The sequence below is a fragment of the Podarcis bocagei genome, assembly GCF_964188305.1.
Source record: "Podarcis bocagei genome assembly, chromosome: 9".
In the NCBI taxonomy this organism is placed as follows: Eukaryota; Metazoa; Chordata; class Lepidosauria; order Squamata; family Lacertidae; genus Podarcis; species Podarcis bocagei.
In genome coordinates this window covers 28,016,296-28,029,171 of record NC_138134.1, presented here as the reverse complement: position 1 = coordinate 28,029,171, position 12,876 = coordinate 28,016,296, and the positions used below count along the sequence as shown (strand labels likewise).

The 12,876-nt window shown below is 39.9% G+C and overlaps 1 protein-coding gene and 1 long non-coding RNA gene across 47 annotated transcripts in view; one reads left to right on the top strand and one right to left on the bottom strand.

The window, feature by feature from the left end:
- The window catches only part of LOC308595167, a 109,646-nt gene that overhangs the window by 34,307 nt on the left and 62,463 nt on the right, over positions 1 to 12,876 (top strand). The window lies entirely within an intron of this gene.
- Positions 8,201 to 12,876, bottom strand: part of SORBS2 (sorbin and SH3 domain containing 2) — a gene marked incomplete at its 3' end in the record, with an annotated part of 184,846 nt that continues 180,170 nt past the window's right edge. For 20 of the 39 annotated variants that reach the window (XR_014011709.1, XR_014011710.1, XR_014011711.1 and 17 more), the window contains one exon: positions 11,830 to 11,918. Coding sequence is in view for 18 of the 39 variants with exons in the window: in XM_081208605.1 (XP_081064731.1) it covers positions 10,535 to 10,596; positions 11,812 to 11,918 (169 nt within the window). Of the gene's footprint in view, positions 10,597 to 11,810; positions 11,919 to 12,876 lie in introns of those variants that run through there. The other 19 variants (XM_081208605.1, XM_081208609.1, XM_081208611.1 and 16 more) reach the window with 3 other exon arrangements.

Here is a 12,876-nt window from a genome sequence, read left to right as displayed (position 1 = left end):
TTTAACCAAGAAAATGAAAAATGAAAACCAGCTGGCATAAAACAATGTTTGACTTTAATGGAGCAGGACTGCTGCACCCCCTGTGATCTTTCTGAAATTGCCACAGTTGTTATTTGTCCGGTCACCCAAATAACCACCTTCATTAATCTGTCTTAGTGAAATCTGTGCAGTTTAAAAGCAGTGCTATAGATTTATTATGAGGAATAATGGTACATCCTCAGGAAAGTACTCAAAGCCATCTGTTTTGCAGAAAAGCAAATTAACACAGGAACTAGGCCCAGTAAATGGTCTGAGAACACCTAATGCTGTAGCATTCTTGAAGCTAAGCAGCTGTCCAGATGTGGATTAGAAGCCCATAGCAACCTCTGTTAGCTTCTCTGAGATTTCAAATAAGACCAGGGCAGAACATTTTTCATTCACTTAGGCTTTATTAACAAGAAACAGGCCCGCAGCACCTTAAATAATACCAGATTTATGATGGCATAAGCTTTTGTAGACTAGTGTCCACTTCATCAGATCATAGAATCCTGGATTTGGGTCAGTGAAGGTCATTTAGTCCGATCCCCTGACAATTCAACAAACCTACCACTACAGCATGCCTGAGAGGTGGCTCCCAAGCCACTGCTTAAACTCCTCTAATGGAGAGTCCTCCACCTTCTGAGTCAGTCTGTCCCACTGTCAAATAGCTCACCTCATCAGTAAGTTTTTTCTAAAGTTTAGTCTAAATCCTTATTCTTGTAATTTGAATCCATTGGTTTGGGATGTATCTTCTGGAGCAGAAGAAAATACATTTGGACTATTATGTGATAGCCCTTTTCAAAGACCTTATCGGCACTATATATTTAAAGCAGTATTATATTCCTTTCAACAGTTATGGTTTCCCCCTAAGAATTGTCCTAAAATGTTTGAAGATATATCCTTGGATTGTCTTGTATCTCCCCAATCCTGTAAAGCTGGTCAGTATTATTAGCCCCCTATTTAAGATGGGAGACAATGGGTGAGGATTGGGTTTGGTTTACTTAAACCACTTAGTGATTTTGTGACAGAGATTCAAAGCAGACCTTTACTGGTTTGTCCCTCAGTCTCATAACTACAGTGGTACCTTGGGTTAAGTACTTAATTTGTTCCAGAGGTCTGTTCTTAACCTGAAATTGTTCTTAACCTGAAGCACCACTTTAGCTAATGGGGCCTCCTGCTGCCGTGCCACTGGAGCTCGATTTCTGTTCTCATCCTGAACCAAAGTTCTTAACCTGAGGTACTATTTCTGGGTTAGCGGAATCTGTAACCTGAAGCGTCTGTAACCTGAGGTACCACTGTACTACAATCACAACAGTTCTCTTGTTGTAGTTCTTTTTTTTTTTTTAAGAGAGGATTTTTGGGAGTCCAGAAAAGGAACCAATAGTTGGCATCTGTGTCACCATGTAACTATTCTGGGACAAAATGTACTGCTGAGCTGACCAGCGAAGTGTGCAGAGCAAAAAAGAAACTTAACACGTTCCACGTTGTCACTCAGGAGCAGTTCTGCAATGCCACTCAGCAAGTGAATGCTATTTTGCTCCAGGGGAAACCTCTGTGTACCAGAACCTAGATTAGATATGACATCACCCAACCATGGATTATCACAGACTACATTCCCAGAATTCCACATTGTACACAAGATCCCGAAATCAGCGCTTGCTACAGAGCTAAGTTGTGCAGAACTGCAGAGCATAAATAGCCCTTTCCTGGAGCTGCCTATGTGCTTTGGCACTGCAGTTTCATTTTCTTTCCTTGGGTTTCTTATTGGATTCAAACATTTTGCATGACATGTAGGGTGCGCGGGCACACACACACACACACACACACACAGACTTTCAGCAATTGCATTTTGTAAAAGTATTTTATTTATGTATTTAGACCTTTTACCCCACCTCATTTTTGAAGACTCGAAGTAGAAAACACTATCATTTCCAAACACAATTAACCACCAGCAAATCTTTATCTTATTTCTTCTGCACTGATATAAAGTGAATTTTATTGTCTTTAAGGATAGAGTTTTGTAGGCTTTAAAGATAGAGTGAGAAGGCTGAAAACATGACAGCACTGGTGAATTCTCAGAAGCTGTGTAGGTTTCCTTTTAAAAAAAATTGTTTTTATTAAAGATTTTATTGGGTTAGGAAAGTACATACAGCGTCTCTGCTTTCTGTTCATATAATCCTTTATACAGATCATTTATATTCAATGTGAGACACTAATGTTACAGACAGTATAAGGTTGGGAGAGAAGAGAGGTGGGGAGTAAGAGGGGAAAGAGAAGTGGGGTAATGTACTTTCATTCTTTTACATAGCATATGTCAGCATCACATGAGTAGGTTCTCTTTCTATTAATTTATTAGTTTTCATCGGTGGTGAAAGAGGTTGGAGGGCCCAGGGCATGGTTGGTTGCCTTCAGTTGACTGCAGTGTGTTTTGTTTGTGTGTGTGAGGCAGAGGGTTGTTGGGTTAAGTTAGCCATATTGATGGGTATGCTGTTGGTGGGTTCTTGTTGTTTTGTAGGGTTGTGTATGTAATGAAGGGGAGCCACACCAGGGAGCTGTGTGTGTTTCTCCGAAGGGGAGTTAGCATAAATAGCAGCATTAAGTAGTGACACTTGTGTTTAGCTTGAGATAATATAATTGAGATGGATATCCATTTCCCCCAGTGAATACAGTGGTACCTCGGCTTACATACGCTTCAGGTTACATATGCTTCAGGTTACAGGCTCCGCTAACCCAGAAATAGTGCTTCAGGTTAAGAACTTTGCTTCAGGATAAGAACAGAAATCGTGCTCCGGCGGCCCGGCGGCAGCAGGAGTCCCCCATTAGCTAAAGTGGTGCTACAGGTTAAGAACAGTTTCAGGTTAAGAACGGACCTCCGGAACAAATTAAGTACTTAACCCAAGGTACCACTGTACCTCAAATAGAGCTTCAACATAGCTCCCCCCTTCCCTGATACAATGGCAAAAATGGGCAACTGCTTTCTGTTGTGCTGACAATTCTTGCTAGTGCAAAGTGTCATCCTTTCGAAGAGACTCCCTATCCCTACTACAACCCAAAAAAAGTGAGGTAAGAGTGCTGTCAGTAGAGTAGCCTTTCCTAGACTTGGGTCCCCAGTTGGACTACAGCTCCTGTTATCCACAGCCAGCACGGCAAATGATGAGAGATGATGGGGCTGTAGTGCAACCTGAGGTTGGGGAAGGCTGTCAACCATGCAACATATTCTCCAGATTTCACTGCTGAAATGCAGGAGTGACCAAAGACATTTTGCTGACTCAGGAGAAGCGCAGGATGGTGGTGCCTCACCGTATTCCATGTAGAAAAGCCAGCTAGACTAGTAGTCAAATCTTTTTTTGACACTGGCAATGAGACAACATCTTCCATTGTACCTGAATGCAACAGGCTAGCTTTAGTGGCACAGAGCAGGCCATGTAGCGCGCACACAGCTCTGTCATTCCCTGACCCTCAGCACTTGACCTAATGATGTCTGTCTCAATCTGCCTATTGGTAAAGCTGGCTTTTGTAATGTGTTGTATGCAGGGTTGCCCTTGTAGACTGTTCAGAAACTGTAGTTAGTTCAAAATACAGCTATTAGCCTGTGTTTTTCCAATGCCCAAAACAACTGTGCTGACTCCTGGTATGTTTCTAGGAATGATTCAAGTGCTGGTGCTTGCATTTAAAGCCCCAAATGGCTTGATGTCTGGATACCTGAAGGATTAAGTTAGCCTGCTTGTACACAAAGATCAAAATCAGAGGCTTTTATCTGGGTGCCCCTGCCATTTGAAGTGATTAGGGAGTGGGAAAAATGTTCTTTTGGTAGGCACCAGGAAAAACTCTTTTTATCTTGTTTTCTAGAGGTTTTTTAACCATTTTTAACAACTGTACCTTTTACACTTTATTGCTTTTATCTGCAGTTTAGATTTTATTGTTTGACACGTTGCAGTGTTTTCATTTTGTATGTATTTGTGGATTGTGGAAGGGTGGCAAATCACATGTTTGAAAATAATTATATTGAATTATATTGAAAATAACCTCCAAATATCTCACAATCTGTCTCTCTTGGTGGAAACAAGAGGTTGCCAATAATGTGGTTGTGCATTGTGTCAGTGGACAGCAACTAGTGGCTTACAGGCCAAATTACAGCTTTGGGGTAACTGCCTCAAGATGACCTATGTTTACCTCACTATGTTTACCTCTGCTTATTTGTTGATTTAAACTGATTTAAGAGTATTCCAAAAGCCACTTGAGTTTGATTTTTAAACAGATAAAAATTTATGGCAGCTGTGAAAAAAAATTCCTAAGAACATAAAGAATAGCTTTGTTGGCTCAGACCAAAGACCCATGTAGTCCCGCATCCTGTTCTCACAGTGGCCAACCAGGTGTCGGTGTGAAGCCCACAAACAGGACATGAGTTCAACAGCACTCTCCCCACTTGTGTTCCCCAGCAACTGGTGTTCAGGTGTAATGCATTTGATACTGGAAGTAGTATGCAGCCATCATGACTAGTAGTCATTGATAGATTTATCCTCCATGAATCTGTCAAAGCTCCTTTTAAAGCCACCCGAGTTGGTGACCACTACATTTTCTGAAGGTGAAATCCATACTATTAACTATGCACTGAGTGAAGAAGTACTTCCTTTTATCTGGTCTGAGTATTCCAACATTCAGCTTTGTTAGATGACCTTGGAGAGAGGAAGGCAAAACTTCACTGTATCCGCTTTCTGCACATGAGGAATAGTTTTGTACACCTCTGTCATGCCCTCCCCTTTCTTGCCTTTTTCCAAAATCAAAAAGCTTTTTTCTGTATATGTGATTGGATTCTTTTGGTTGGCTTTTTCTTGCTCTAAACCATCATTTTGAGGAGAGGTGACTTTTCTTTAAGGCAATTGTACAGAGCTTCCTTGTAAGAGGAGTGTTTTGCATCTTAGTTCCCTTTGTCCACTTACCGTAATTTGTTCATATTAGATGATGAGCTTGTCACAAGTTTGATAGCTATATTATAATAAGAATACAAGAATAAATTTGAACTGGTTCTCACTTTGAGAGCCTTTGCAGCATTTTAGTGTTACTTTGAATGTATTTAAACCACATGTAGCTGACTGTCAGTTTGGCAGGAACTTGAAACAGACTTATTATTTCATGAGCTTTAAGTGTACAAAGGAATTTGAATTGATGTTTTCGGGGGTATAGCCGAATGAACACATTTTGCCTTGCACATTTAAGAATAAGGCATTGTCTGAAGGACAGTTCAGTAGCTAAACGCTTATATTTTGTCCGTTGTCACAACTCTGCCAGTTTCAAGGCTACCCCACTAACATACCTGCAGCTCTTCCAAGGGAGTAAAAATAGCAGTGACCTAAAACCCTGTTGGAAAGATGCTTACTTAATGCTTCTTCAGATAGCTCTGTGCTATTTCATGTTTGGTGACAGATCATTTTGTTTTTTAAATGTGCACCCCATGTTCCTGTTAACCCATTGCAGGAATTAAAGAATTCCCACTGCGTTATATAAGAACTGTAGAAACTTCCCACCAACTTCTGTGTAGTGAATGGAGAGGATTACTTTAGGTCAAACCACACTGCCAGGCTGTCGAGGGTTATTGGAGGAATCTATAGCCAACAATCTCTGATTTGCAGAGATTACTGTACAAACTTGGCCAGAAAAGGTTATACAGTATAAGGAGTTATTACTCCAATTTCTTTGGCCTATTGATGTATTCTTGGCTGGTCTGATTTTTCTGCAGTTCCTTCCCTTTGCTGAAGCCAGTGTAGTATAATGGTTAGTATGTTAGACTGCGATTAGGTAGACTGAAGTTCAAATTCCTCATCCAGTGATGAAATTCACTGGCTGACCTTGGAGTAGTCACTTTCCCCATGCTTAACCTACCTCACAAGGTTGTTAGTAAGGAACATATTGCAAGTGGAGGAGAGAACAGTGCAAACTTTAGAAGACATTATTTCTCTCAGAGGACCCTGGTAGCTAGAGCTTACCCCTCGCAGAGCTACAATTCCCAGCACCTGTAGCAAACTACAGTTCTGAGGATTCTTCAGGGCAATTGAGGTGCTTTAAATGTGTGGAGTGTAGGCATAATACATGAATTTAAAATTGATTTCTAGATAAAGTAAGATAGGGTCTAGATTGTGGAATGAAGGATAAAACATACAAACAAGGACAGCATAATGCTCCAGCTGGTGCTTTCCTCCGCTCTTTTGTGAAATATCAGATTGTTTTTAAATTGTCACTTCTGAGATACAGGCTTTGCTTGTCTTGACATCTTCCCACACTATCGCTTAAACTGTAATACTTACACCATAATAACTGATTTCCCACCAAATAACTAAACCATATTTATTTGCAGGCAGTGCTTGGGATGTAACAAAAGCTGAGGGGTCAAATAAAAATTAGATTTTTAAACCAAGTAAAATAATTTAATCATAGAATTAGAGTTGGAAGTGATCCCCAAAGCTCACCTAGTCCTGTCCTCTGCAATGCAGCTGTTCTGTATGGGGATTAAACCCTTATCAGCATCACACTCTAACCAACTGAGCTAATTTGAAGGTCTCAAATGTTATACCTTGTATGCCATCATACTTAGAGTCCCGAAGAAATTTTTTATTCAGAATTTAGCCATTTCCAGGATTTAAATTATTCTCTTTACTTTAACCTGCAACCTTGGTGTTCATAGCACCATGCTCTAACTAACACAGACGATATAGTGGAGGGAGAATGGAGGGGAGCACAGCTCCAGGACCTTTTTTAAAGGAGCAACAATTAGGAAACCTGCTGATGCATCAGAGTAATTGGCAAACCTTAATTGCTCTGCAGGTAAGAAGTGATAATGAAGCAGTTAACTTCTACTATTGTTTGTGACAGATTAACATAGGGAAAGTCAGAAAATGTGCAAAAGAATTAAGAATAGGCTAGATGACTATTTTGACAGGTGGGCAGGCCTGACTTAAAGCTCCACTTTCTACAGGGAACTTCTAGCACGTTAAAAGCCAGACAGTAGCACTCTGTGCACAAAATTAATTATCGTGGAGTGGTCATTCATTTTAGGAATAAATCCTTTAGCAAAGTATGCATGAGGCTCCTTTGAATGCTATGCAGGGCTGTTGGGACATGCCAATATTAAAATGTGGGACACAGATCCGCTGCAGTGCTTCAGAGTCTAGGATTCCATGGCCAAGAAAATATACTGTATTTGTAAAGCAGCTTAACACATTGTTGTTTATTAGTACTCCCTTTCTTATTCCCCACGCTTGATGATGAGTCATGTTTAATGGAGGGGAAACAATTGCTGCACACAGTATGGCTATCATCAGCATTTGCCATTCAACACTTTCGTATGACACAATGATATACTATCTCCACCCATTTTTCTCTCTGTGATTATTCCTGATAAAAATGGATGAAACATTTGCTGTGCGGTCTCTTTCTTTGCATTTAAAATACTCTGAGCTTTGTAGACTGATGTGTGGTATAAGAACTATACTTTATGGCTGATCTGTGTGTTCAGGAAAAACACACAGTGTGACCGTTTCCCTGCTAGCTGTGCATGTGTGCTGTGCTTAGCTTCAGCATAATGCCTATATTCTTACAGTCTCTTTATTTCCCCAGCTTACATTATTGCCTGGGGTCATGATATCCTATTTTTTAAAATTAGTTTTTAATTAGTTTTTCTTGTGTTAAAAAACAGGCAAATAAACAGAGAAAATTACAGTTGGGGAAAATGAGGAGAGAGAAAGGAAAGGAGAAAGATGGGGGTGTTGTTCTTTCATTCTGTTGCCTAGTGTGACATGTGGATAGGTCCTTTGTTTAGATATTGCCATTGTGAGAGTTTGGAGGGTTCAGAATTCGGTTGGTTGTGTTCAGTTGGTTGCAGTGTGGCTTGTTTGCATGTTTGTGCGGTGGGGTAGGTTTTTGGGTCAAGGTAGGCATATTTATTTGTATGCTGTTGGTGGATATAGGCCATTGTCCTGTTTATGTGCTAAAGAGGAACCACACTGGGTAAATGATATCCTATTTGTTGTAGAAGCAGCAGCAGAAAAGGCACTGTGTCGTTGCTTTCTCTGGTGCCTCTGTTGTTTATAGGATAATGAACCTTGCTGTTCAGGATTTTAATTCTAGCATATTCAACTTAAATGTGTGATGATTTCCAGTAAGGATGCTAATCAAAAAGGCATACCAGTGTACTCCAAGCAAATTTTATTAGAAGTCTATTCAAGGGAAAAAACACAGAGACCCTTTGCATGTAAGAATTCAAAGTCAATTACCTGAAAGCCAGGTATGAAAAATGTTCTATTAAAATCAGATAGAGAATAGAAACAGTGCTTTTTTTAAAATATCACAGGCAACAGACATTTAAGTCTTCCATCATAAATGGCATCAAAGATAGGTATTGATTTCACAGCAAAGCTGCATGCACATCTAGTTTATAATGGAAAGCCTTTGAAATATAAAGCTTTTGCCATGAAATTTGCAGTAATAAAGGTATGCTGCACAAATATGATTTATTGTCTGTCTTACTGACATTTCTCCATAATAAAGACATATGTACATTTTTTAAAGATTTGGCTGGTAAAACCATATTATACTTCATAAAACTTTTGCAGCAAATTTGCAGCAAATGCTATTTTACAGAATTGCACTATCCAAATGTGCTTATACATTGGGAGGAGGACAGGGGTAAAGAAGACGAGGAAATGTTGATATTTATTAGTGGAAGGGGGGGGTAGGTTTTCTTCTTCAAAAAAACCCCAACAATAAAATGGCTCTGTACAAAAAAAACAACCCATATGTACAAAATGCTACAAGACTACAAATATTTGTGAGAAGATCTGTCCTTTACCCAAAAAAGGGTTTTGTTTTGTTTTGTTTTTGCCTTCTATATGGTTGCCAGCAAAACCAAATCTGGACTCTTACATAAAGCCATAGATGTGGGAAATCATGTGTTTTCCCTCATACACTATTGATGCCTCTCTTTGCATAAGGAAAACAAATACTATATTCAAATATTTCATACTATTTCATTACATCCACCCACATGTACCTGTGTTCATTTTTGTGCCTTTCTGTTTCTTTCTTTTAATGCTGGAGGGCCAGGAAGAAAATATTGTTCAGGTTTATTAATGTATGTGTATACATATGTAGGAAAAAATAAAAGCATTGTGTGATACTTTCTGCAGAATTCCCCCAACTCAGTGTTGCAGTAAAATTGTGCACTGGATATTGGTTTTTTTGTTGCAGAAACTTTGTATGATAAATGAATGTTGAATACTGTACTAGACTTTCAGATATTCTGTTGAACTCAGGGTATTTTTGATGTAGTAGAGAAGCATACGACATCAACAATTTCATTATTGGTTTGCTTAATTGTTTCCCAGTATTTTTGTTTTGTTTTGTACACTTCTTTAATATTAAGCAGTAAACATGGACTCCTTTGGGATAAGTTTGCCCATATCGCTGATGTTGGAAGCGGGGCCTTTGAACATGCACTTGCAATAGGAAGATCTACTTCTTCTTGCAAAGACATGCATACTTCTCTCCTGACTTAGGGCATTAACATATGCAAATACAGAAGATGCATTTCATCTGCTTCCTGTCTTTGTGCACATCATTAATGTATGACTAACATATTTTCTCTATGGAGAGAGAACACTGCTTTAGGAACATCTGCATGCCCTCCCGGACATTAATGTGTACAGATGCAGGAAGTGCAAGTTGTGCTTACTGTATTTGCAAATAGCTTCATGCATGAAGCTGCTCTTAGCTGTGGAAACGGGAGATTTAACCAATGTTTGACCTCCGTTCACTCAAGCCTCATGAAATCTTTGAGATCCAACCAGAAGTCATGGCTTGTCAACTATTAAGAGCAATTCTCCTTTTGAATTATTCCTGCTCAAAATTTTATAACCACTCTGCATATGTTGCAACATACAAGGCCATGGAAGCTATATGTCTGAGTGATTATTCTATATTGCAAATGAGTTAAAAACAGGCAAATGTGTGACACAGCAACGTAAAAGCAACATATGCTGCTGAGCTTAAAAAGAATGTGAAAACTCAAAACAATGATTGAAAAGTAGTAAGCCACAACCTGTTCTTTATATGAGGTGAAAGAAGATAAAACATTTTTCTTAAGGACAGTACTGCAATTTCCCTCAAATAATATGGATAACCACTTGGAGTGTCACAATGTACCTTCCATTAAGCTTTTTCTTCTTGGCATATTTCAGATTGGTAGGGGCAGGCAAATATTTAATGCATACAGAAAAAGATGTACTAAAGGTTGAACTAATTCCTCTTGTTTCATAAAAGCTGAGTTATCCCATTGTAGCTGTTAACGGTAATACTGCTGGCTGGCGGATGAGGATGGGAATTGTGAGGATGAACTAGATGACATCTACCTGGAATTGCAAAGCAGCATAACAGAAGACTGGTGGAGCATGTTTTCTAGCAGCTTTATATGCAGATGTGTTGCAGAAATGCAGCATAAATAAGTAGGAAAAAAATAAGCAACATTTCACAGCCTCTTGACATAGTTTCCAGGGAAAGTACCAAAGAATTTTGTTCTTCTGGAGGTTCCTGAAAGTAGAAGTAATAAGTGAAACATGGCAGTAGTGGTAACATATTGCTCTCTAGAGAAGATAGTTACATTTCATTTTAGCATCCTTCATTAGTATATTCAGCTATGTGGTTTGGAAAACATGGAATAATACATTGCAAAAGGGAATTAAATATCACATTCAATAAAGCCACGGTAGGTTTGGGAAACCTTTAGCCCTCCAGGTGTCACTGAGCTACAATTCCCTTCAACCCCCGCCAGCATGGTTAGTGGTGAGAGATAATGGGAGCTGTAGTTCAACAATATCTGGAGAGTCAAAGTTTCCTACACCTAAGCTGCAGGTGCAAAACAGGAAAAAGGTAGAACTGTTGGAAGTTTTAATTACAGCAGCTCACATTGATGAGGCGGCAAGATGTTTTTAAAATGCAGCTTGCCTCTTCAGCAGTACAGGTAGATGCAGTTGAAACTTCGAAGAAACCTCTGATATCATCCATGGTTCTTCCCAAGTCCTATATTCAGTTTTGTTGGACAGTGTTTTCTTAACAGGGAACAAGTGTTACTCAAATGCTTGTTCCATCGAAGTTAATGGGGAAGCCTTCTATGACCAATGCTTAGCATGTGTCAATGCCAGGCATTTGCTGAGGTGTAAATGGAGGGAGCCACTGAGCTCTGAATATTGCAATCTCAGTGGTGCAAGACAATTCTGAGGGTGTGCTCTCCTGTCAAGCAAGCAATCCCGCCAGTTAGAAGCAGGAAGATGAATACACACTGCCTCTGACTTGGCCAGGTCTCATATAGTGGTCATCTGTAAACCTTGCCAGTCAACAGCTCATGCTTGGGATGCAAGAGCCCAAACACCCTACACTGGTTGGCATACTGCTGCATTATCAGTGACTGAGATACAAATGGTTATGGGATTTGGGAAGCTCAAAACATTTTTTGGAGCTGGCCCTTTGTGCAAGCTCCATGCGTGCTTTACAGCATCTGCAGAACTCTAGGTAAGGGGATGATATGCATTGTGTGTGTGAAGGCATTAATGCTTGCCACATTCTTTCTAAACAGTGTGATACAATTCATACCAAAGGTTTTTGAAAAGATTCTAACAGGTTTAGTGTCACTGCAGGTATCTCATGAAGTCTGATTTGCCAGCCACAAAGTACTGAGAGTATCCTGCTATGCAATCTCTGAGGTAGCACATATATCCTAGAGCACTACTAAATTTAAAATTAACATACCCACAAACCATCCATCATCACATTTTTCCATCACATCAATGACATCTCCCTCTCTGAGCTCCAATTCATCTTCATTCCTAGGAGTATAGTTATACAGAACCTGAAACCTTAAACAGGACAAATGGATGCATTTAAAGAAAAAAAATTGAACAGCTTTCATTTTTACTTAGCTGGAAAAGCTTGTTAAATAATAGTCCTTTGAAGTTAAAAATAGGTTGCTTACAGGTTGTTGTAGAGACTACAACTCATTATGCATATGGAGTACTTTGAGCACTTGAATATTCTATAGAAATGCAAATTATTCTAACTTACTATTTATTTGGTTAGCTTGTCAATCAGCTACAGTTAAGCTCTGATCCTTTCCCTATATCTTCCTTCCTATTCTCTTGTACATGACTGTATTTTCATATAATAACCAGGCAGTTGTTTACTAATTTGCCAAGGGAATCTAGACATCTTTCCACAGAGGCTTGGATCCTAAGGTAAGTTAACTTCACCAAGGTCAAAAAGTTCCCTGTCCCTTAATCTCTGTGACTACCTGCACCCACCAAAGTCTATCTGGAGAATCAGAGGACTCTCTTGAACAATGTGGGATGAGTAGTTTGTATACGTGTGTGGGGGGAGGCCTATCGAAGGAGGAAGAGTTATCAAAAACTAATATTGGATTTGAATATAAGTTAGTTCATGGAAGGGATGCTTCCCACCCCTCCCCCAGTAGCTCCCTCTCATGGACTGGCTGGATGCAGAGGAGTGGTGGGAGGCACCACCTGGGGAATCCCCAGAGCCAGGGGATTGGTGGTGGGACAACAATGAATGGTCCGAGGGAGGAGGAGAAGCAGACTGGGGGGAGGTGGTGTTCGAAGCAGAAAACAGAGTTTAGTGAGCAGAAAGAGGCTGTGGCAGAGAGAAGTTCTGACTCTGAAGCTGGAGAGGAGGTTGGGCAAGAGGCAGAGTTGAGGGATACACCCCTCCTCTTGTGACCAGCTCCCCTCCCCTAGTATCCTAGAACATGCAGAGAAATGAAAAGAACGGAGATTGGTTTTGTGCAGACACAGTTTGCGACTG